At 44.3% G+C, this 25743-nt stretch overlaps 1 protein-coding gene across 1 annotated transcript in view; it reads left to right on the forward strand.

Annotated features, from left to right (window-relative positions):
• Positions 1 to 24702, forward strand: part of LOC132833894 (alpha-2-macroglobulin-like) — a 159556-nt gene extending 134854 nt beyond the window's left edge. The window contains exons 27-34 of the mRNA XM_060852554.1: positions 137 to 357; positions 1827 to 2042; positions 3171 to 3304; positions 8651 to 8741; positions 18351 to 18419; positions 19017 to 19122; positions 23732 to 23807; positions 24699 to 24702. Coding sequence (XP_060708537.1) covers positions 137 to 357; positions 1827 to 2042; positions 3171 to 3304; positions 8651 to 8741; positions 18351 to 18419; positions 19017 to 19122; positions 23732 to 23807; positions 24699 to 24702 — 917 coding nt within the window. The remainder of the gene's footprint in view (positions 1 to 136; positions 358 to 1826; positions 2043 to 3170; positions 3305 to 8650; positions 8742 to 18350; positions 18420 to 19016; positions 19123 to 23731; positions 23808 to 24698) is intronic.
• Positions 24703 to 25743: the final 1041 nt, after the last annotated feature.

Here is a 25743-nt window from a genome sequence, read left to right on the forward strand (position 1 = left end):
TCCCTGTGTTTGCCTCCTGCTGTGTCTCACCACCTCCCACCCCCCCCCCCCCTTTCCCTCTCATTGGGGTGTGCTGGAACTTTGGTCTATCGGCTGTCCAATAACTAATGGTGAACCTCCTGTCTCTGGATTACAGACAGATTGACTCATTGGCAGCAGGAGGAGACCCTGGAGAGTGAGGAAGAGCACAGTTACTGGTGGAGAGCACCCTCTGCAGAAGTTGAAATGACAGCCTATGTGCTTCTAGCCCTTCTCTCTCAGCCACAAGTCCCAGACTCCGAGTTGGACGATGCCACATCCATTGTTCGCTGGCTGGTCAAGCAGCGGAATCCTTACGGAGGCTTCGCATCAACCCAGGTAATACTCCGTCCTCTGTACCATTTTAGCTACGGGATGTGATCACTCTGCAGAGGCACAGATCATTTCAGGGTTGAGTAAAGAAGGTTGATATTGGGGAGTGATTGGGGAGAGATGCCGGTGTTGGACTGGAGTGTACACAGTTAAAAATCACACAGCACCAGGTTATAGTCCAACAGGTTTAATTGGAAGCACACTAGCTTTCGGAGCGACGCTCCTTCATCAGGTGATTGTCTCCTCAATCAGGATATTGGGGAACTGATAGATGTAGTAGATTTCCAGAAGGCATTTCAGTAATAGGGGAAATGTGATTTAATAGGCAAGTGAATGGCTCATGGAGTTACGGGTGGCTTATTCACATGGCTAAGGGAATGCTTGTTGGGCAGAAAATAAGCCGAAAAATGAACATTTGGCAGGTATCGAATGAAGTGGTGTTGAACAAGGGACCCTACTGGGGGATTAGATATGAACGACTTGAATATCGAGATGGGGACTCACGTGTCGAGTTTTCCTGATATTTTCCCGCTCAGCACAAAGGTAAGGGAGACCTGAGAAGCTTACAGAGAGTCTTGGCTGTGCTTGGACAAGGATCACAGGCAGTCAGCATGTCGCTACACCAAGGAAGCAGGCAGGCGGACCACTCGATGCTCCCAGTTGTAAGGGAGTACAGCAATAAAGTCCCATTCTGATCATACAACGGGCTGGAGAGGCCACAGCTGAAATACTACAAACAGTTTTAACCTCTGCATTCCGGCATTGCAGGCAGTTCGTCAGATTTGGCCCTGGGATGGAGGAGCTTGTCTTGTGATAGGCTGCTGAGCGAATTGGGACAATATTGCCTAGAGTTGAGAAGAATGAGAGGTGATTTTATTGAGACTGACAATGTTCTATAGGGTTAAAAATCACACAACACCAGGTTATAGTCCAACAGGTTTATTTGGAAGCACACTAGCTTTCGGTGCGCCACTCCTTCATCAGGTGGTAGTCAATGTTCTATAGGGGTTAGGTGACAGTGGAGTCACTGAGAGATTGTCCTCACCGCGAACCCACCCCGGGTCGGGGAACCTATAACAGAGTTATGTGGAGATATAGCCTCAGAGGAAGGGGCCAACCTCTGAATGAGATGAGAGGACGTTTCTTCCCTCAAAGGGGTGTGCATCTTTGTATTTCTCCTCCCCAGGGGGTGAAGCTGGCCTGTTGTGGAATATAGTTCAGACTGGGCTCTGGTACAGTCTAGTCTGTTGGGTAATGGAGGGATTTGGGAGTGGGGGATAGGGGAGTGAAGTTGAAGCCAATGATCGTACTGAACGGTGGAACAAATCCTCTACTCCAGCCTTTAAAAGCTCTTGTGTACAGGCCGGGACTTGTGCCCAGCCTGGGTCTTTCCTAGTGTATGTGTGCCACTGTGTATTCCTGATCGCTGGTGAAGTGAACTGTCAAAACGACTGGCCCTTTCTTTCTGCCCCCAGGATACAGTGGTTGCTCTCCAGGCCCTGGCACTCTACGCTGAGTGGACCCATGTGGATGGCCATCAGAGCTCAGTAACTGTAACCTCAGAGACAACATTCCACAAGGACTTTCACATTGACGCTTCCAACCAGCTACTGCTCCAGAGGCAGGCCTTGGAAGAGATTCCCGGAAAATACAGGGTGCTGATCACAGGGAACAGATGCGTTCTTCTCCAGGTCAGTCACTACCTCGTCAATCATCCTGAGGGAGGGACACGGCGAGGAGGCAGGAGTGAAGGGCATGGATAGTGGGGAATGAGAGGCATGGGGAGGGGGGGAGTGAGGGGCATGGGGAGGCAGGGGTGAATGGCATGGGGGCAGTGTGGGGCATGGAGAGGTTCAAGTGAGGGACATGGGGAGGTGGGAGTGAGGGACATGGGGAGGTGGGAGTGAGGGTCATGGGGAGGTGGGAGTGAGGGACATGGGGAGGTGGGAGTGAGGGTCATGATGAGGTTGTAGTGAAGGATATTTGGAGGTGGGAGTGAGGGACATGGGGAGGTGGGAGTGTGGGTCATGGGGAGGAGCATGGGGCATGGAGAGGTTCAAGTGAGGGACATGGGGAGGTGGGAGTGAGGGACACGGGGAGGGGGGTGTGAGGGGCATGGGGGGAGGGGGGAGGGCCATGGGGAGATGGGAGTGATGGGCATAGGGAGGTGGGAGTGAAGAACATGGGGAGGTGGGAGTGAAGGACATGGGGAGGCAGGAGTGAGGGGCATGGGGAGTGGGGAGTGAGGGGCATGGGGAGTGGGGAGTGAGGGACATGGGGAGGTGGGAGTGAAGGACATGGGGAGGTGGGAGTGAAGGACATGGGGAGAGGAGAGTGAGGGACATGGGGAGGTAGGAGTGTGGGTCATGGGGAGGAGTGTGTGAGAGGCATGGGGAGGCAAGAGTGAGGGACATGGGAAGGTGGGACTGAAGGACATGTGGAGAGGAGAGTGAGGGGCAAAGGTATGGGGGAGTTAGTGACATGGGGAGGTGGGAGTGAGGGATATGGGGAGGTGGGAGTGAGGGATATGGGGAGGTGGGAGTGAGGGATATGGGGAAGTATGAGTGAGTGGCATGGGGAGGGGCAAGTGAGGGGCATGGGGAGATGTGAATGAGGTAAATGGAGAGGTAGGAATGAGGAGCATGGGGACGAGCGAGTGAGGGTCATGGGGAGGGGAGTGTGAGAGACACTGGTAAGGGGGAGTGAGGTTTGGGAGGGGGGCGTGAGGGATGTAGGAAGTTGAAAATGCTGCTGTGGGGAGTTCTCAGTGAGACTTGATGCTATTTTCGACATGAAGTAACTGATGGTTCTATCTGCAGACTGTTCTCCGTTACAACGTACCCGTCAAACCTAAAGATTCTGTCTTCAAGCTATCGGTAGCAATGTTGGAACAAAATGTATTGCACACTACCCCCCAGGGGGAGCCAATTTACAGGATCTTTCTCAATATCACGTGAGTCATGAGAGGAGCTTTTTATTATTCATGAGGGGACGTGGATTCATCACCAGCTCCTCGTGAATCTTTAACAGATTGGGTTAGGGTTAGGAGAATCCTTGTGCTGTAGGGAGACCCATAATGCTGTTCGGCAGGGAACTCCTGGAGGAATTCCAGGATCTTAACCCAACAACCTGGAAGGTACAGTGATACATGATCGTCAACCATACAACCAATAAATATGTACCCTCACTCCCACACCAAATAAATACTAACCATCACACTCAGAGTCACGATGATGAAGGCTTAGAGGGTAACTCATAGGCGGTGGTGCTTCTATGTATGTATCTGCTGTCCATCCAGATGGAAGTGGTCATTAGTTTGGAAGGTGCTATCCGAGGAAATATTTGTGAATTCCTGCAATGCATTTTATAAATGATTCACTGGAAGGAAAACGTGATGTGAAACACAAGGTCAGTATTAATTGGACATTGGAGTATAGTTCAGTGTTGACCCGTTGGGAGAGTAATGGTCAGTACTCACTGGATGTGAGAGCAATGATTAACTGGAAATCAGAGCAAGTGTCACTATTTGTTGAAACAGCGCTCAGTAATTACTGAGTGTGGGAGTGAGACACTGTGTTTACTGGGCATGGATGTGATGGTTTGTCGCTAACAGTGATCATTTATTGAGACTGATGTTCATTAGTTATCAGTCCATTAGTACCGGTATATTGACTGGGTATCAGTGTCTGAATTTACTCCTGATTTGGAGATGCCGGTGTTGGACTGGGGCGTTCAAAGTTAAAAATCACACAACACCAGGTTATAGTCCAACAGGTTTAGATTAGATTAGATTACTTACAGTGTGGAAACAGGCCCTTCGGCCCAACAAGTCCACACCGACCCGCTGAAGCGAAACCCACCCATTTTCCTACATTTACCCCTTACCTAACACTAGGAGCAATTTAGCATGGCCAATTCACCCTGACCCGCACATTTTTGGACTGTGGGAGGAAACTGGACCACCCGGAGGAAACCCACGCAGACACGGGGAGAACGTGCAAACTCCACACAGTCAGTCGCCTGAGTCAGGAATTGAACCCAGGTCTCTGGCGCTGTGAAGTGGAAGCACACTAGCTTTTGGAGTGACGGTCCTTCATCAGGTGATCTATCTGTGTCACCTGATGAAGGAGCGTCGCTCCGAAAGCAAGTGTGCTTCCAATTAAACCTGTTGGACAATAACCTGGTTTGGATGATTTTTAGCTTTGAATTTATTCCATGTGTGAGTGTTGGTGTGACAGTCAATACATATTGCCTGGATGTGGAGTGAAGGTCAGAATTTACGATGTTTTAGTGTGAGGGGCAGTATTAATTGGGAGTGGGATTGAGTGCCAAATTTACTGAACTTTGAGGGGGATGGTCATAATTTCTTCAATATGAGAATAACAGTCAATATTTACTGGCTGTCAGCAGTATTTATTGGGTTTGATGGTGATCAATATTTCAGTGTGTCAGCATTTATCAATTGAGGGTGTGATGGCCAGGAATTAATAGGTGCAAGAGTGAGAGTCAGTAATTACTTGCTATGAGATTGCTGTGCAATATTTTTTAGGCATGAGAGAGGCAATCGATATTATCTGGGACTGAGATTGAAAGTCTGGGAGAGATGATCAGTATTGACTGCACATGGGATGGATGATAAGTATGATCTGGGCAGAGGAGTGACTTAATATCTCCTAGGTGTGGAAGCAAGAATCAGTTTTAACTGGGTGTGGGTAGGAAGGTCATTATTTAATAGGGAGCTTATCATAGTGAAAGCGACAGTCAGGATTTACTGGGTGTGAGAGTGAGGATCTGTAGATAATAGCTGTGAGAGTGAGTGTCAGTATTTACTGAGTGCGGGAATGAGGATCTGTAGTTTAAGGCTGTGAGAGGGATGGTCAGTATTTACTGGCTGTGTGAGTGGGGATCTCTAGTTAAGGGTGTGAGAGTGAGTGTCAGTATTTACTGGGTGTGGGAGTGGGGATCTTTAGTTAAGTGTGTGAGAGTGTGTGTCAGTATTTACTGGGTGTGGGAGTGGGGATCTTTAGTTAAGGGTGTGAGAGTGAGTGTCAGTATTGCTGTGTTGGGAGTGAGGATCTGTAGTTAGTGACTGTGAGAGGGATAATCAGTACTTACTAAGTGTGGTATGAGGGTCAGTATTTACTGGGTGTGGGTGTGAGGACCTGTAGTTAATGTTGTGAGAGGGATGGTCAGTATTTACTGGGTGTGGGAGTGAGGGTCTGTAGTTAATGGCCGAGAGGGGGATGGTCAGTATTTACTGTGTATGGGAGTGAGAGGGATGGTTAGTATTTACTGGGTTTGGGAGGGTGATCTGTAGTTAATGACTGTGAGAGGGATGGTCAGTGTTTACTATGTGTGGGAGAGAGGATCTGTAGTTAATGACTGTGAGAGGAATGGTCAGTATTTACTGGGTGTGGGAGTGAGGATCTGTAGTTAATGCTGTGAGAGGGATGGGTCAGTATTTAACTGTGTGTGGGAGTGGGGATCTGTAGTTAATGACTGTGAGAGGGATGGTCAGTATTTAACTGTGTGTGGGAGTGGGGATCTGTAGTTAATGACTGTGAGAGGGATGGTCAGTATTTAACTGTGTGTGGGAGTGGGGATCTGTAGTTAATGCTGTGAGAGGGATGGGTCAGTATTTACTGGGTGTGGGAGTGGAGATCTCTAGTTAATGGATGTGAGAGTGTATCAGTGTTTACTGGGTGTGGGAGAGAGAATTTGTAGTTAATGGCAGTGAGGGATGGTCAGGATTTACTGGGTGTGGGAGTGAGGACCTATAGTTAATGGCTGTGAGTGGGATGGTCAGTATGTACTAAGTGTGGTTATGAGGGTCAGTATTTATTGGGTGTGGGAGTGAGGTTCTGCAGTTAATGGCTGTGAGAGGGATGGTCAGTATTTACTGTGTGGGTGTGAGGACCTATTGTTAATGGCTGTGAGATTGAGTGTCACTACTTACTGGGCATGCAAGTGTGGACCTGCAGTTAATGGCTGTGAGAGTGTGTCAGTGTTTACTGCGAGTGGGAGAGAGGAACTGTCGTTAATGGGTGTGCAAGGGATGGTCAGCATGTACTGTGTGTGGGAGTGAGGATCTGCATTTAATGGCTGTCAGAGTGAGTATCAGTAATTACTGGGTGTGGGAGTGAGGATCAGTAGTTAATGGCTGAGAGGGGGATGGTCAGTATTTACTGGGTGTGGGAGTGAGGATCTGTTGTTAATGACTGTGAAAGTCGGTGTCAGTATTTACTGGGTGTGGGAGTGAGGATCTATAGTTAAAGGCTGTGAGAACACCGCTAGTCACAGTTCTCCATTTTGAGAAGCTTCCTTCCACTATTCCTTGTCTCCTGTTGTCCATCTCGCTAGCACACCCTGGAAACCATGTAACTTCACCTTCTTCATCAGCCTACCATGAGGAATCTTATCAATCGCTTTATTTGTGTCCATGTATGACATCTACAGCCCTTCCCTCATCAATGAACTTTGTCACCTCTTCAAAGAATTTTATTAAGTTTGTAAGACATTCTCACTTGCACAAACCCGTGTTGCCTATCAGTGATAAGCCCATTTTCTTCTAGATCCTACCCCTCAGCATCTTCCCTATTGCTGATGTCCGGCTCACCAGTCTATAATTACCTGGAGTATCCCCGCTACCCTTCTTAAACAAGGGGACGACATTAACAATTCCCCTGTCCTCTCAGGCCTTCCTGTTTTCAAGGATGTGGCAAAGTTATCTGGCAAAGCCCCAGATATTTCTTTTCTCGCTTCCCTCGGTAACCTGGGATAGATCCCATCCAGAACTGGGGATTTGTCCAACTTGATATTTTTAGAATACCCAACACTTCCTCCCTCCTTCTGCCATCTTAACCTCGAGTTATCAAATATCTATTCCAAACCTCATCTGCCATGTCCCTCTCCTCAGTGAATAACGATGCTAAGTACTCATTAAGAATCTCACCCATTTCTCTGACTCTATGCGTAATCTTTCCTACTTTGTCCTTGATTGGGCAAACGCTTTCCCTCATTGCCCCCTTACTCCTTAAATATGAATAAGACCCACCTATCTACTCCCCTTACAATTGAATCTTCTATGACTATAGCCCTTCAACTCTTTGTCCCACCGTTCTGTACAGCAGAGCCAGCCACAGTGTCATGAACATGGCTACTTCTCCCTTCCCCTGGTGAGCCATCTCCCCCAGCAGTATCCAAAATAGTATGCCAGTTTTGGAGGGAGATGACTGTGGTTTCCCTTAACCCTGCTAAGGATATCTCACCATCCTTTTAGCCCTCTGAATTCCTCACTTCAGATTGTTCCTGCATTCCCGATTTTCTTCTAAAGCTTCATCTGTTTTCAGTTGCCTAGACCTTATGTATGCTTCCTATTTCCTCTTAGCTAGTCTCACAATTTCACCTGTCATCCATGGTTCCCTACTCTTACCACTTCTATCCCTTATTTTCACAGGAACATCTCTCTCCTAAACTCTAATCAACCTCTCTTTAAAAGCCTCCCACATATCGAATGTGGATTTAGCTTCAAACAACTGTTCCCAATCCACATTTCCCAGCTCTTGCCGAATTTTGGTGTATTTTGGCAATCTCCAATTTAGCACTCTTACTTTAGGACCACTCTTGTCTTTTTCCATGAATATTCTAAATTGTGAGCAATATTCCCAAAGTCAGCCCCTACTGAAACTTCAACCACCTGACCGGGCTTATTCCCCAACACCAGATCCACTGTGGACTCTTCCGAGTTGGAATATTTATATATTGCTCTAGAAAACCGTCCTGGATGCTCCTTACAAATTCTGCTCCATCTAGCCCTCTAATACTAAGTGAATCCCAGTCAATGTTGGGAAAATTAAAATCTCCTATCACTGCCATGCTGTTGCTCCTACATCTTTCTATAATCTGTATACACATTTGTACTTCTGTCTCACGCTCATTGTTGGGAGAAACGTTTTTTTACCAAACAAACAAAATAATAGAAAATCCTTATCTTATCCACACACCAGAGTCCTTTTCTTAGTTCGAGGATGAGGTTGAGTTGGAGACCTGCCCTCCCGGGTCAATATTTACTGACTAAGACAGTGACTGTCTATTTTTACTGGGTGTGGGAGTGATAGGCATTATTTACTGGGTGGGGGAATGAGTGTCTGAATTGATTAGGTATTGGCATGAGTGTCAATATTTACTGTTTGTGAGAGGGATGGTCTGTATTTAAGAGAAAGAGAGGGTCAGTATTTACTGTGTGTGGGTATTGTCTTCACTTCCTGACTTAATCTCACTTTCTTTCATATTAATTTAGCTACACTGGTGGTCGTCCTTCTTCGAACATGGTGATTGTTGATGTGGGACTGCTATCTGGATTTTCTGCTGATAAAGAGTCTTATAGAAATGTGAGTTTGTTCTCTGCTTAATTTCCTGGACTTTGCTAAAAGTTCCACTCTATATTCAGCCCCACATGGCTCATCTCTCTGTCCCTCCTGTGTCACTCTGTATCCAGTTGTGGGATCAGACTGTCCACCAACACAATGCCACACACACTTGCTCGCACTACTCTTTCCAGTTCACTTCCTCACAGCTGACTCAATCCTGGTGTTCCAGTGTCTCCTTCTCTTTCCCATATTTTCAACAATAGAACGTCTTCCAAAGTATCGTCCTTTTCCCTACGCTGTAGATTTACACTGCTGTGGTTGGCTGGGACCGCAGAGAAAATGTTGGGGTGAGCAGAACACTAACCATTTCGAAGAGATCAACAACAGACATCATTACTGGAAACAATGTCAAAGATATCATCACTGTCTAGAATGTATCTCCCGTGAGCAAAGGAATGGCAGGGCTGTGAATGCTGAGGAGGAGAACCGTGAAATTTGGAGCATATCATAGAGTGGTCAGTTGGGCAGATAGAATTCAGTCTGGAAAACTGCCAGACGAATACTCTTTTTCCCTTTTCATGGAAGGTGGACACCACTGACTCTGCCAGCTGTTTTTTTTGTCAGTCCCGAATTATCAGTGTATTTACAAGGCAGCCACATTCCTGAGGGTCTGTGGACACACACACAAACAGGCACTTTAGCTCAACTCATCCATGTCGAGCAGGTTTCCGAAACTGAACTAGTCCCATTTGTCTGCGTTTGGCCCATGTCCTTCTCATTCTTTTCTATCCATGTACCTGTCCAAACTTCTTTTAAATGTTGGAATGATATTCATTCCTACCATATCCTCTACCACCAGCTCGTTCAATTTATGCATCACCCTCCGTAAAAACAAATTGCCACATATGTTTCTTTTAAATCTTTCCTCATTCACCTTGAAACAATGCCATCTAATTTTGGATTCCTCTATCCCGGGGAAAAGATCTTGGTTATTCACCTCATCCATGCCTCTCATAGAACACAGAATATTACAGCGCAGTACAGGCCCTTTGGCCTTCGATGTTGCGCCGACCAGTCATACCAATCTGAAGCCCTACACTATTCCATGTACGTCCATATGCTTGTCCAATGACTACTTAAATACACTTAAAGTTGGCGAACCTACTACCGCTGCAGGCAAAGCATTCCATACCCTTACTACTCTCTGAGTAAGGAGAAAGTGAGGACAGCAGATGCTGGAGATCAGAGCTGAAAATGTATTGCTGGAAAAGCGCAACAGGTCAGGCAACATCCAAGGAACAGGAGATTCGACGTTTCGGGCATAAGCCCTTCTTCAGGAATCCTGAAGAAGGGCTTATGCCCGAAACATCGAATCTCCTGTTCCTTGGATGCTGCCTGACCTGCTGCATTTTTCAGCAACACATTTTCAGCTACTCTCTGAGTAAAGAACCTACCTCCTGACATCTGTCGTATATCTATCACCCCTCAATTTAAAGCTGTGCCCCCTCGTGCTCGCCATCACCATACTTGGAAAAAGGCTCTCCCTGTCCACCTGATCGAACCCTCTGATTATCTTGTATGCCTCTATTAAATCACCTCTCAACCTTCTTCTCTCTAATGAAAACAGCCTTGAGTCGCTCAGCCTTTCGTTGTAAGACCCCCCCAACATACCAGGCAACATCCTAGTAAATCTCCTCTGCATCCTTTCCAAAGCTTCCACATCCTTCTTATAATGTGATGACCAGAACTGTATACAATACTCCAAGTGCAGCCGCACCAGAGTTTTGTACAGCTGCAGCATAACCTCATGGTTCCGGAACTTGATCCCTCTATTAATAAAAGCTAAAACACTGTCTGCCTTCTTAACAACCCTGTCAACCTGGGTGGCAACTTTTAAGGACCTGTGTACCTGGACACCGAGATCTCTCTGCTCATCTACACTACCGAGAATCTTACCATTAGCCCAGTACTTTGCATTCCGGTTACTCCGACCAAAGTGAATTATCTCACACTTGTCCACATTAAACTTCATTTGCCACCTCTCAGCCCAGCTCTGCAGCTTATCTATGTCTCTCTGTAATCTACAATATCTTTCATCACTATCCACAACTCCACCGATCTTAGGGTCATCTGCAAATTTACTAACCCACCCTTCTACACCCTCATCCAGGTCATTTATGAAAATGACAAACAGCTGTGGACCCAACACCGACCCTTGCGGTACACCATTAGTAACTGGACTCCAGGATGAACATTTTTCTATCAACCACCACCCTCTGTCTTCTTTCAGCAAGCCAATTACTGATCCAAACTGTTATGCCTCCCACAATCCCATTCCTCTGCATTTTGTACAATAGCCTACTGTGGGGAACCTTATCGAACGCCTTGCTGAAATCCATACACACCACATCAACCGGTTTACTCTCATCGACCTGTTTGTTCATGGTTTTTAAGACTTCTTTATTGTCATCTGTCAGCCTCCTATGCTCAAGAGAAAAGTGTCCCAGCTTATCCAGCCCCTTTTTACAACTCTAACCCTCCAGTCTTGGTAAAATCCTTGTCAATCTGTTTTTTTTTGCAGTCCTTAGCAGTCAGGGACTGTCTGCAATAATTATCCACGTGGTTTTCAAGGGGTGAGGGTGTAAGTAGATCCCGAGAGATGGCGGGATCCTTGATGGGAGGACATTAGTCCCATATCCTGCGGAGAGGGGGGTTGGATCTCGGACGAAGGGGACACAGTTTCAGGTTTATAGCTCTCCCATTCGTTGGGAAGGATTAGTTTTTAGCAGGGTGCTTAATCTGGGCCTCACAGACATAAACCTGACTGGATAAGGATGGCCAATTTCATTCTTAAAAAAAAATTTCATTCATTCATGGCCCTTACAAAAAAAATTCAGAAATGGTTAACTGTCCGCCCATAGGCGGTCTTTTCATTACACTCTCATTTCAGCTTCAGAAATTAGCCATAGGTGCTGGGTTACTGGTCAAGTTACATTCCTGGTGGCAGCCGAGAAGGTACAGAAGAGATGGCTGAAATTCACATGGCTGCTAGTTAAGGTGGTTAAGAAGTTACGTGGGAATCTTGCCTTTTTTTAGCCAAGCCACAGAATATAAGAACAAGAATTGTTGGAACGGTATAAATCAAAGGCTAGGCCACAGCTAGATTATTGTTCTGGAATCCGCAGTACAGGAAGGATAGAAAGATGGTGTGAATGAGATTCATCAGGAAGCTGCCTGGGATAGAGTGTCTGAGCTTTGAGGAAAAATTGGACAGGCTGGGTTTATTCCCCTTGGAGTAGTGAAGGCCGAGAAGGGAGCTGATAGAGTTGTATAAGCTTGAGGGGCATAGATACAGTGAATAATTTCTAATGGAAAGTGGGATAGTGTGAATGGTATAAATTGGTTATCAAAACTTGATGGGCCAAAGGGCCCTTTCTCTGTTGCGTAACTCAGTAACACACTTTTTCTATCGCTCTCTCTCTCGCTCTCTCTCTCTCCCTCTCTGTCTCAATGATTCAATAAGAAGGCATATGTTCCATTAGTACAGGAATTATAACCAGCAGCATAGATTTAAGTGAAAAGGTAAAATGTTAAAGAGGGGCATTGAGGCAAATTATTTTTTTTCAATGAGTGTGTGATGGGAACTTGGAACACACTGCCTGAAAGAGTAGAGAGGCAGGAGGCTGGAAGGACACAGCAAGCCAGGCAGTATCAGGAAATGGAGAACTGATTCGGGATAGTGCGCTTGGCTTTGTGCGTGGGAAATCATGTCTCTCAAACTTGATTGAGGTTTTTGAAGAAGTAACAAAGAGGATTGATGAGGACAGAGCAGTAGATCTATGTGGACTTCAGTAAGGTGTTCACCAAGGTTCCCCATAGAAGACTGCTTAACAAGGTTAGATCTCATGGATTACAGGGAGAACTAGCCATTTGGATACAGAACTGGCTCAAAGGTAGAAGACAGAGGGTGGTGGCAGAGGGTTGTTTTTCAGACTGGAGGCCTGTGACCAGTGAAGTGTCACAAGGATCAGTGCTGAGTCCACTACTTTTCGTCATTTACACAAACAATTTGGATGTGAACATATGAGGTATGGTTAGTAAATTTGCAGATTACATTAAAATTGGAGCTGTCATGGATAGCAAAGAAGGTTACCTCAGAACACAATGGGATCCCGATCAGATTGACTGATCATCTGCCACTCGTCAGCTGATGTGTGGCAGATGGAGTTTAATTTAGATAAATACGAGGTGCTGCATTTTTGGGAAAGTAAATCAGAGCAGGACTTGTGGACCTAATGGTAAGGCCCTGGGGAGTGTCGCTGAATAAAGAGACCTTGGAGTGCAGGGTCATAGCTCCTTGAACATGTCGATAGGATGTGAAGTTGTGAAACTCGGTTAAAAATCACACAACACCGGGTTAAAGTCCAACAGGTTCATTTGGAAGTATTACCTTTCGAAGCGCTGCTTCTTCATCAGGTGGTTGTGGAGCAGGAACTTAAGACAGAATTAATTACAAAACATGTCAGTGATACAATGATACATTGAACAAACCTAGATCGTTAGGTCTTTCATCTTTTAGAATCGATTTTCTGGTTTCGGGTCATTAATATGCAAATCCCAGAACTTCTTTTAAGTCACATTCTCAAGATAACTTAATGTTTTAGAACAAAGGGTGACATTTCAACTTAGACAATGCCTTAAAAGTGTGATCTTAGAGTCTGTCTATATCCCAATCTTAAGTCAGACTGGTTCTATTTCCAAAGTAGGAATTTATAAAATATTACAAATATTATTGACTGCATGCAGATTCTTCATTTTTTGAGCAAAATAGAATGTATGTACAAATATAATTCTGAAAATATAAATTCACCCCATTAACCTATGTGTGTGTAGGAGAGTGACAGAGTGAGTGTGTGTATGTGAGTGTGTGTGTGAGTGCACGTGAGAGAGTGTGGTTGCGTATATGCAAGCTTGGTGAAGTGTGTGTGTGTGATGGAGTATAACCCTGTGAGAGGGTGTGAGCGTGGGGGGAGGGGTGCAGGCTGTATGTGTGTATATGTGGGAGGATCTGAGAGTGTGTGAATATGTAAGAGTGATGATGGACCGGTGGGGAAGAGGGGGGGAGTTGTTGATGCAGGGAGAGTGGACCGCTGCACTTTCGGAGAGGGTGAGATTGAAGTGGGGGAGGGGAGTGAGATAGCCGATGTCACATCAGCAGCCTGCAAAGAGGTCAAGGCTGATAGGATGTGACAATCCCAGCCAACCCCTCTATCTGCAGCTCCCCCTACACCCATCCCCAGTCCTGAAGAAGAGTTACCCCCAAAATGTCAACTTCTCCACCTCCTGATGCAGCCTGGCTTGTTATGTTCTTCCAGCCTTCTGCCTGCCTACTTTGGATTCCAGCATCTGTATTTTTTTGGCTTTTTGAAAGAGTGGATGAGTCAGACACTTGTGTAATATTGAAACTGTATTCATTCGCTTGTGTTGATACAATCTGAAGGGCTATGAATCAAGAGCTAGAAAATGGGACTTGTGTCATCAGACATTTATTGGCCAGCAAGGACAGGATTAGCTAAATAGCCTCCTTCTGTGCTATGGATCAATGAGAATAATGTTGTTGGAATGGATTGCAGGATTGAAAAGTAGGAAAAGCGGGACTGTTGAAATGAAAGTGTGGGATTAGGGGCAAAATAAAAGACATATTTCATGGACTTGACAGTTGGATTCATCCAGTCAGCAATGAAATGTAGTGAAGAGAAAGATAGATTGTGGATGGGACAATAGAAAGGGACTGAATTAGGGGCACTGGCTAAACTCCTAACTAACAATGGAGTCATTTTGCCAATGATGAACATGTGTGAAAATATGAACATTAGTGTCATGTTTTGACGGTTAGAGGAGAAATCCTGAAATTTCTTTGGTATTGAATGAGTTTCACTCTTGCTGCTGTGCATCTCAATGAGCTGCATTCAGGGAGAAAGGTTGAAGTCTGAAACAATTCAACCTGCTGGATGGCCATCAGCAATCCAGGGATCAGGCATGTAACCAAAGAGAAGAGCAGTCATAGTGGAAAGGCCCAGGTAGGGTTGTCATTAATGATCGAAAAACTTGTATCATACACATTGGAAATCTGATTGTTATGGGTGCCTTCCTCAAAGCTAATTAGCACCACTTATATACTTACAGAACATGAGCAAGTCATAGAGAGAGTTAAGGCATGTGACCATTCACAGACGTCAATAGTGGGGTAGCATGATTACCCAGATTTTGACAGAGGAAAGACTGTCTGACTATGGACAAAGTTTACAAACTTAGTAAACGGTGCCAAAGTTATTTTCCCCAGAGGCAGCAGCTGAATGTTGGCAGCAGTGGTACCAGAAAGGTCCAGTGCAAAGAAGACTATCACCACTGTAGGGAGAGCCAGTGGTGAAAGTAAAGGTTCGTTACATTTGCAAGGTGACAGCCAGGAAAGTCAGATTTATAGATTGACAAAATGCGGTAAAGAAGTAGAGGAGAAAGTGAGGACTGCAGATGCTGGAGGTCAAAGTCGAGAGTGTGGTCCTGATTGAAGGGCTTATGCCCGAAAGGTCGATTCTCCTGCTCCTCAGATGCTGCCTGACCTGCTGTGCTTTTCCAGCACCACAGTCTCGACTAAAGAAGTTGATGGCCAGTAAACACAATAAGAGTTCTGAAAGAGAACCTGGAAATGAACAGGGCCTTAGGAGTATATCACAATGTTACAGAAGAACATTTGCTTGCGATCTGTGGAACACACACCACATGGAAGCCCTTATGCTTGAGAGGTTTTAGTGGCTACAAACACTTTAAAAGATACGTTGATAAAAGAAACCTAACAGAAGGAGTTGGTGAGTTGGGTGTGTAAGCTGAGGTACCAGAAAGGGTATAGCCATACTTATCACATAAATGGATAAATAGAGAAAGTGTGCCTCCCAATGAGACATATAAGGCTAAAACTTGACATTAGGAGGCTTTGAGTTTCAAAGTTGGTGACCAAGGTATAAGAAATGTGATCTTGGTGATCTTCTTAGTGGTTATCCTCAAACACTTAGGAATGTAAGTCAATTCATGTAACCTCCAAAATACACACTCGTGTTTCCATCCTTCAATGACTCCAAGGATAGAAAGCTAGTGCCTTTTTATGATGTTTGTAAATCTTCCAGGTGACTAGTCCAAAAAGGCAGCATTTTATCATCTTTATTAGGGCAAGAGTCTCGTCTATTGGCTTGAGAAGGCAAAAGAAAGTTCTTTAAAAGTATCTCAGTAGCTGAAACACTGAGGCTAGTGAAGCAATATATGTGGGGGTGCACATAGGCCAATCTGAAAAGAAAACTTTCTCTACAGACTGTTATGTGGATAGCTGGCTTCCTTTGGACAATGTCACTCAGCAAAAGGGTTTTGCTGAGGATTGAGCTTGTCCGTTTGAAGGAAAAGTTGTAAAGTAGCACGAATTCAAAATTCAAGTGTGTCGACGCAGTCATCCGTTGTCAGGCTACTGTTCACAAATGCTTGCTCAAAAAAAGGTGAGATCATTGAAGAGAGACAACTGCTGGGATGAAGAGCAAAAACATGAGAAAGAAAAGTTTTGTTCTGGCCATTTTGGCACTAAACATAATATTGTTGAAAAAAAACAAAACGATAAAGTAAAGCAGACGAAATAGTTTATAGTTTTGTTTATTTTCAACAAACAAAATATAAACAAAATAAATAGTTTTGTTTATTTTCCATCAGTCTATTTTCAATGATTGTTTGCATGTGTTGAAAAGTTCCATTTAAGTAAAAGTGAGGAATCTGTCAGTGCTGTTAGAGTAAGCTACTGACTGGGGTTAGCTGTTTAATTCAGTGACTGTGTAAACAGAAAGAGGGGACAGCAGTGTGTTTGGATTAAAGTCCTACCTGCCCCATCAATGTATCATGACATTTCTGAACATTTTAATTTAGAAATAAGTAGATAAAGGGGAATTGATGGTACTGGGGTGAAGATGAGCTGTGTGACTGAGTAGTCCTAAACTGTCCACAAGTAAAATATGTTTTGAGCTCTATTTTGCCAATATGCTTTGATCCAAACTGAAACCTACGAGCTTCCACAATCATTATGATGTCACTGCCGAATACACCTTTTAACAATTCTGCAGGTACTGTTCCCTCTTTAACTCCCTGCATCACTCTGTCCCTTCCCAAGTGAATGCAGGAAGTACAGTGCTTGGCCTTTCATTTACTGTCTCTTCCCCCTCCAGATTCCCAGCCATTCTTTCTGATTTTACTTGTACTTGTTTCAATCTTATCGACAGCTGCTTTCCTTACACCGGGGTAAACTCATAGTTCAACACCTCAGCACTGTCCACAAACATAACCTTTAACTTCCAGTTGCCTGTCAGTGTAATTTCTGGCTTTGCTCTCAAACTGAACTCCTGACCTTGCTCTGCCATATAAATCCAGGGAAGTCCATGCAAGCTCCTGGAATGACAGCTCATCTCCCAACTCAGTACTTTTCAACTTCTCAGACTAAATTAGATCAAGAATTTAAGATCCATAACCTGTGCTCCATTTTTATTCTATTTCTCTGTGGATTTTGTTTTTTGCTCTATCGTTCTCTCTCTTTCTCTTGTTCCTTTTCAGATGTTCAGGAGTTTGACATTCCCATGTCTTATGGCCATTATTTTTCTGTGTTTGATCTTTCATGGTACAATGAATTGTTCTAGTTTGTCGCAGCAAGTTTAAACATAGGGAAATGATGTTGAATCTGTGCAAGATACTTGTTCGACCTCAGCTGGAGTGGTGTGTACAGTTGTAGGCACATATTATAGGGGCAATGTGAATACATTGGAGAAAGTGCAGAAGCGATTTACAGAACGCTTCCAGAAATAAGAACTTTCAGTTTTGAGGAAATATTAGAGAAGTTGTGACAGTTCTCCCAAGACAGAAGTTAGAAAGGAGAATGGACAGAGATTTTCAAAATCTTGAGTGGAATGGAGAAGAAGCTGTTCCCACTTGTGAAAGGAATAAAAACAAGATTTACTGTGATGTGCAAATGAAGCAAGGATGATGTAAGCAAATAGGTCTTTTCACTGGGGTGGGGGAATTCAGAATTTGGGGGCATAGATTTAGGATGAGGAGGGAAAGATTTAAAAGGGACTGAAGGGGCAAATGTTTCACGCAGAGGGTGGTGTGTGTGTGTGGAATGAGCTGCCAGAGGAAAGGGTGGAGGCTGGTACAATTACAACATCTAAAAGGCATCTGGATGGGTTTGTGAACAGGAATGGATATGGGCCAAGTGCTGGCAAATGGGACTAGATTAATTTAGGCTATCTGGCTGGCACATACGATTTGGACCAAAGGATCTGTTTCCGTGTTGTACATCTCTTTGACTCTATAAGGATTCTATTTCAACAACTATATCCCATTCAAAGACAGTGATATCATCCTTGACCAAGACTGCCACACATAATTCCTTTCTACCCACCGGGCTATTACTGCAAGTTTTATAATGCGGGCTATTATGTACCCAGTTCTGTTTCTATCAATATGAGCATTGGTTAATGGTTAGTAGTTAATGGTTCATTAATATTCATTGTTGTAATGAATAATGTTTTTCAATTACTGTCATTTCAGAGTGTGGACAGTTTCAAAATAAAAAAAGTTGAACAGCAAGATGGGCACCTGTTTCTGTACCTTGATCCGGTGAGCACTGGGTGATGCTGAGCGAGGGGGAGAGAGAGAGAGGGAGTGAGAGAGGTGGGTAGGGGAAGGAGCGCAGGAGTGGAAGAGGTAGAGGGACAGCTGGAGGAAAGGAAGACTGTGTAGGAGGGATGGAAAGGGACATATCAATGACTGAGCGAGGCAGAGAGACAAGTCACAGAAATGTATAGAGCTGGTGCCGAGAGCGAGGTGGGGGATTGAGAGAGAAAGGGAGGGTTGGAGAAATAGAGAGGGGGAAGGGAGAGAAGCAGGATTAGACAGCAGAGGAATAAAAGGAAGAGGATTGTAGAGTGGGGTAAGGGAGAGTGGAGCAAGGAAAGAGAAGCAAAAGTAGGTAAGATGAGAGAAAGCAAGAGAGAGGGAGAGGTGCCGGAAGGGAAGAGAAGCAACATTAGATAATAAAAGAGAGAGAATGAGAATAAGAGAGAGAGATAGGGATGGGGAGGGTGGAGGCAGTTGTGTGAAAAACAGAGACAGTGAAACAGAGATGAAAGTCTAAGATCTGGAAGCTGGCATTTCTTCTGCAGTGACAATACTGTTTTAGTGGTGAGTGGCCTGACTTCATCTCTCTCTCTCCAGATGGAAGTGAACAATCTGCTACAATTATCCATTGACACCATCCATCAGTTCAATGTAGAAAATCTGCAGCCTGCCATTGTGAAAGTTTATGATTACTACCACACTGGTAAGCTCCATTCATACAGCATTCCTCAATCTTCTGTTATGTTTCTACACCAGCCTCCATCTTCTCAGGTGGAGAGTTCCAAACTCATACAACTCTCTGAGAGAAACAAATTTTCCTCAATTCTGTTCTGAATGAGTGACACCCTCATCTTTAAGCAGTGCCCTCTAGTTCTAAATTCACCCCCATCAGGATATATCCTTTCCACACTCACCTCACCTTTTCAAGACCATTCAGGCTCTTAGACAATCCAATCCTGTCAGTCCTGACACATCTAACCTCCAGTGAAAACAAACTCAGTCTCTCCAACCATGCCTCAGGAAGTAGGGAAGTGGAGGATCAAAAGACATTGGTGAGACCATGCCCGAGTACTGCGTACAGATTGGTCCCTTATTTGAGGTGAGATGTAATTGCAGTTCATAGGAGATTCATTAGATCAGTTTCAGAATTGAAGAGTTTGTCTTCTAAAGAGTGTGAGCAGTTTAGGCTTTTACTCTCTGTAGAATGATGGGAGGGGATCTCATGAAAGCATATAAAATGACAAAGTCAACATAGTGTTTATGTCCCCTTGTGGGTCAATCTAAAATAAGAAATCATCAATATCGGAGGAGTGGCAGCTTTAAAATGAGGATGAGGAAGAATTACTTCTCTCTCAGAATCTGTGGAATTCACTCCCCAAGAGTGCAGTGGATGCAGGATATTGACCAACTCTAAGGAGGAGATAGCTTTTTAATGAGTGACAGTTTGAAGGGAATGTACAGGAAAGTGAGTTGAGATGAACCATGGTAGGATGTAATGATGAGCAGCCTTGAGGGTCTGAACGGTCTACTCCTGCCCCTGGTTACTCAGTTCCCAAAGACAACCCACATAATTCTAGCTATCAATCCAGTACATCTCTTCTGAGCCACCTCTTTGGAATCTACATCCTCTCTTTAACAAAGAATACAAAGCTGTGCACAGTATTTGTGATGTTGAATGGAATTTCTTCCCAAATATGCATTCCAGCCACCCCCCAGCCAATGATACCCACATAGCCTGAGTCAATGAACAACCAAACAAATTGTGCATGTTTTAAATGAATGACCATGTCTGGAAGTCAAATCCTTATTGAGGGCAAGGGACATTCTGGTCAGTTAGGGTGTATCGCCAGTCATTCAGGAGTTTGACCAATTTTCCTCCAAGGAGCTTGACATGGTCAGTCAGGTGCTTGGTTCTATTAGAGTCCAAGGATCTGTACTGGGCCACTGGACACCAGCATGTCAAGTGCAACCACTCTAGGGAATTACATGTAGGTCAATTGGTGCGGGGTGTTGTGGTGACTTCAGTTTCAAGGATGGGCCACCTTTCACTGAACTGAGTAAAGGAAGGGATTGCATGTGATAAACATGGATGGAACAACAGTTAATGCTGTTGGAGGAGCAGGGAAGACAGTGAGGTACTCTAAAGGAGTAGGAAGTATATAGAGATCAGGAATAGGGGGTTTGTTGAAATTCTTTATTTCACTGTAGATAGTGGATTGGTTCTTTCGAATTTTCTTAACAGAAGAAAGCTAATTTCAACTATTCTGAAATATCTGACACAGCTTCTCTATTCTCTTGCACTAGAAACTATGGTTTCCTACTACACTTCAGCTAGCTCTGCATTCATGTCACATGGTTGTCTTTATTTATGCACTCGTCTTAGAGACCCAGTCTTCTCCCTGTCAAACTTATAACATTGAACCCTATGATACTCATTGCTACTTTGAGGTGCTTCACTCTGGAATCATGAATTAATCCTGTAAATTACACAATACCAAGCCTCTAGTCAGTTTCACAATATGCAGTTTTAAGAAACAGTCTTGAAAGTGTTCCTCGAAGTTCTCACTGAGCTGACTGCTATCAATATGATTTCTCCAGCTCATTTTTACGTTGTGGTAAATGTTGGGGAACTGTTGACCACTTCCATTAGTGACTTCCTTCCTCTACCATTCCTTGTCTCCACCCAAATCAATTCTCCATCCTGATCTCCCGAGCCAGGACCATCTCTATCCATCTGTCAATGCCATCCTTGATTAATAGTACTACCTGCCACTCCCACAATTTTCCGATTTTCTCTTCTACTCAAATGCTATATTCCCCTCAATATTAAGGACCCAATCATTGTCATCACGAAACCATGCCTTTACAATAGTAATAGATCATATTTATTCACTTAATTGCAGGCTATCAGTTTAATTTCTTTATGATGATTTCTATATACATTCAGTTACAGAGGTTTTAGCTTTGCTATCATTACAATATCTGATCTAGGCCTTCCTGCCAATTTCTGACCTTTAATTTCTGTTAGTACTTTGCTCTCTTGTCATGATCATACCTCTTGATTTGCTACATCTATCAAGCTTGATTCCTCATCCTGCTTGGTGTCAGGGATTTGATCAGCTGCTCAGGCCTGAAGAAGTACTTGGACTAGGAAGGGGAAGATCCTATTGTAGCGGTCCAGATATTGGCAAAAGTGAGGACTGCAGATGCTGGAAACCAGAGTTTACATCAGAGTGCTGCTGGAATAGAGCTATTCCTGATGAAGAGCTTTTGCCTGAAACATCAATTTTCCTGCTCCTCAGATGCTGCCTGACCTGCTGTGCTTTTCCAGTACCACTCATTATTTACTTCCTCAATTATGTAGTTTGCAAGAATATTGGTCCCATCATGATTCAGGTATAGATCATCCCAGTGGTTTAAATCCCACATTCTCTGGTATTGATATCATTGGCCCATGAATGGCAACTCATTTCTCCCAAGCCAGTTGTTGAAAACAAATTTCACTTCCATACCCTTTGTCATTTGCATGTGTTCAGATAATCCAGAGATCACTAACCTTGTGGTTCTGTTTAATTTGATGCCCAGCTCCTCACATTGCCAGGGCTGAATCTCTTCCTTAGTCCTCTTCATGTTGTCACTACATGGACCATTACAGTGGGATCTTCCCCTCCCTACTCCACGTTCTTCTTCTGCCTTGAGCAGATGATTAAATTCCTGGCACCAAGCAGACAGCCCAAATTTATATTCATCGCCACAGAAAGCAGTCTTTTGGCCAGCCCTCACTGAAGTAACATGCTAGAAGTCAGGCCCAGCTTTACTGGAGTCATCATTTAAAGTTAAAGATTTTAAAACACACAGCATTCCCCAATCTACCCAACTTTTATACTGAAGTTGACAGAAAACTTCATGGGCGGCACGGTGGCACAGTGGTTAGCACTGCTGCCTCACAGCGCCTGTAGACCCGGGTTCAATTCCCGACTCAGGCGACTGACTGTGTGGAGTTTGCACGTTCTCCCTGTGTCTGCGTGGGTTTCCTCCGGGTGCTCCGGTTTCCTCCCACAGTCACAAAGATGTGCGGGTCAGGTGAATTGGCCATGCTAAATTGCCCATAGTGTTAGGTAAGGGGTAAATGTAGGGGTATGGGTGGGTTGCGCTTCGGCGGGTCGGTGTGGACTTGTTGGGCCGAAGGGCCTGTTTCCACACTGTAAGTCTAATCTAAAAAAAAACACAAACCAAGTTTGCATATTTACAAGAATGACTTGTTTTTTAAAAAAAAGGTGATTAGATCCTGAATGCAATCAAGCAGTTATCATCTGATAGCATTTAACATGACTAATTAATACACAGATCCTTTTGCATAGATAGGTATAAAGACAGACAGGGAAATGTCGTCAGTTATTGGCAGAGGAAGACTGGAAATACAATCGATTATGAGATGGTCATTATGATTCTTGTAATGGTTAAAGCTCATTTTCTCAGTCATCCCTCTCCAGAATCTTTCACTGGCTTGCACAAGGCATAGTGTGACTGGTTCCCCAATAAAAAGTCTCTGATTTATCTGTCATAATTCACAGCTTACAGTGACTGCTGCAGGAAAGAGAACCAGTTAACTTTCAGATTTAAAGAGAGTTCTGACTGCAGGGAGTAGAGCGGTAGATCTTGAACTGGGGAGATCAAATCTATTCTCTGGATATTGTTCCCAGCCCCAAATTGTTTAGTGCCTGAGAACCAGTCATATAGTTGTTGGCAGGCGATGTGTACCTGCCAATTAGAATTGATCACTCGTTTGTAGACTAATCATTTTTTTGTTGTCAACAAGTGCTTCACCTTGAATGCTGCTTGGCTCCATTTTGTCTGAAGATGCTTCATTGCTTGTTGAAGCGGTTGTTTAAACAATTCTCACCAGAAGCATCAGGTTTGCTGACCATCCGAAACACTCTCCGGCCCCTCAGCTGCTGCCTGACCTGCTGTGCTTTTCCAGCATTTTATGACTTTGATATCCAGCATGTGCAGTTCTCACTTCCTCTCCGTTTCTATCCTGGTGTTTATTCGTGGATTTTTATTTCTTCCTTTCCATCCATGGTTTGATTTCTGTAATTTTATTTTTGCCAAGTCGAATCCTTGCGTTCATTCTCACTTTTTTATTTCTCCTGTTTCTAACCTGGTGTTGATTCCTGAGAACCTGGTCTTCATCACCAGTTTCTATTCTTTTCATTTTGTTCCAAGTGTGTTTGTCCACTGGGGACGCCAGTCTGTTTATCCTTGTCTATCCCTCCACGTACCAATCCTTCTCTTCCTTTTATTTCTGTCAGATGACTCGGTTGTCGCTGAATATGAAGCACCAAAACGATTGGAAATAGAAGTGAATCAACTGACTGCAAACTCACGGTCAGTATCAAGCAGTTCAGATTCTGGAAAATCCACTCTTGTTCCCTCTCTCACTTTATCTCTCTCTGTCTATCCCAAATCCTTTCTCAATGACTGCCTCAGTCTGTTTCTCTCCCACTCCCCTAACTTTCCCCTCCTTCACTTTCTCCCTGTCATTTTCTCCCTCTCCTTGTCTTTCTGCCATTCTGCTCTCATCCCTTCCCTTGGTCCTTCTTTTGCACCCTCTTTCACGTGATTTCTCTCTCTCCCTCTGTTTCTTGCCACCAGTCTCCCTGTCTTTGACAGTATTGCAACACACTCTGATTTAACTGCCTGGAAAAGTGAATTTCCCACTGGGATACTCCCCTTTGCCTGAAACCTTCTGAAATGTTCTATTTAATTGGTGCCCTTGATGGTTGCAATGAAATTAAATGATATACTTACTCAGATATACTAACTCATCTAACTCCTGAGTAGCCATTAAACAGACTTATCTTACCCACCACCAATGACACTGCCCCATCCTGGGATCCTCTAAAATCACAGTCCCGACATCAGACCAGGACCCTTCAAAGCATACACTGAAACACACAGACACACACACACACACACTCAAGACACACAGGCACACACAAATACTGACACAGACACAAACATAGATACACACAAACACATACAGGTGCGCAACACACACACACACACACACACACACACACACACACACACACATCCCACCTGGTACAGACTTGATACCCCCCTCCTATGCACTTGGCACCCTTCCATGCACTTGGCACCCTATCCCAAGGCCCCCTACCCTGAACTCCCTTTCCAGAATCATCATCTGTGATGTGCTGTCCATTTTTCAACTTGGCTGTCCACATTTCTTGATGTTTAAATTTCTGAATTTGACAGCTGACTATTATGAAAAGGGGGAAGAGTTTGCCTTCCCTTGACTGTTCTATTTTACAAGGGGACTGCCATAGTGTTAAAGGTTTAGATGGAGAGGGATTTCTTAAGTGCGTACAAGACAATTTTCTGATTCAGTATGTGGATGTAACTACTAGAGAAGGTACAAAACTTGACCTACTTTTGGGAAATAAAGCAAGGCACATGACTGAGGTGTCAGTGGGGGAGCACTTTGGGGCCAGCGACCATAATTCTATTCGTTTTAAAATCGTGATGGAAAAGGATAGACCAGACCTAAAAATTGAAGTTCTAAATTGGAGAAAGGCCAATTTTAATGGTATTAGGCAAGAACTTTTAGAAGCTGATTGGAGGCAGATGTTCACAGGTAAAGGGATGGCTGGAAAATGGGAAGCCTTCAGAAATGAGATGAATCCAGAGAAAGTATATTCCTGTCAGGGTGAAAGGGAAGGTTGTTAGGTATAGAGAATGCTGGATGACTAAAGAAATTGAGGGTTTGGTTAAGAAAAAGAAGGAAGCATATGTCAGGTACAGACAGGATAGATTGAGTGAATCCTTAGAAGAGTATAAAGGATGTAGGAGTACACTTAAGAGGGAAATCAGGAGGGCAAAACGGGGACATGAGATAGATTTGGCAAATAGAATAAAGGAGAATCCAAAGGGTTTTTACAAATATATTAAGGACAAAAGGGAGAGAAAAGGGCCCCTCAAAGATCAGCAAGGCGGCCTTCGTGTGGAGCCACAGAAAATGGGAGAGATACTAAATGAATATTTTGCATCCCAGTATTTACTGTGGAAAAGGATATGGAAGATACAGACTGTAGGGAAATAGATGGTGACATCTTGCAAAATGTACAGATTACAGAGGGGGAAGTGCTGGATGTTTGAAATGGTTAAAGGTGGATAAATCCCCAAGACCTGATCAGGTGTACCCGAGAACTCTGTGGGAAGCTAGGGAAGTGATTGTTGGGCTCTTGCTGAGATATTTGTATCATCGAAAGTCACAGGTGAGGTGCCGGAAGACTGGAGGTTG

The sequence above is a fragment of the Hemiscyllium ocellatum genome, chromosome 38 (genome assembly GCF_020745735.1).
Source record: "Hemiscyllium ocellatum isolate sHemOce1 chromosome 38, sHemOce1.pat.X.cur, whole genome shotgun sequence".
NCBI lineage: Eukaryota > Metazoa > Chordata > Chondrichthyes > Orectolobiformes > Hemiscylliidae > Hemiscyllium > Hemiscyllium ocellatum.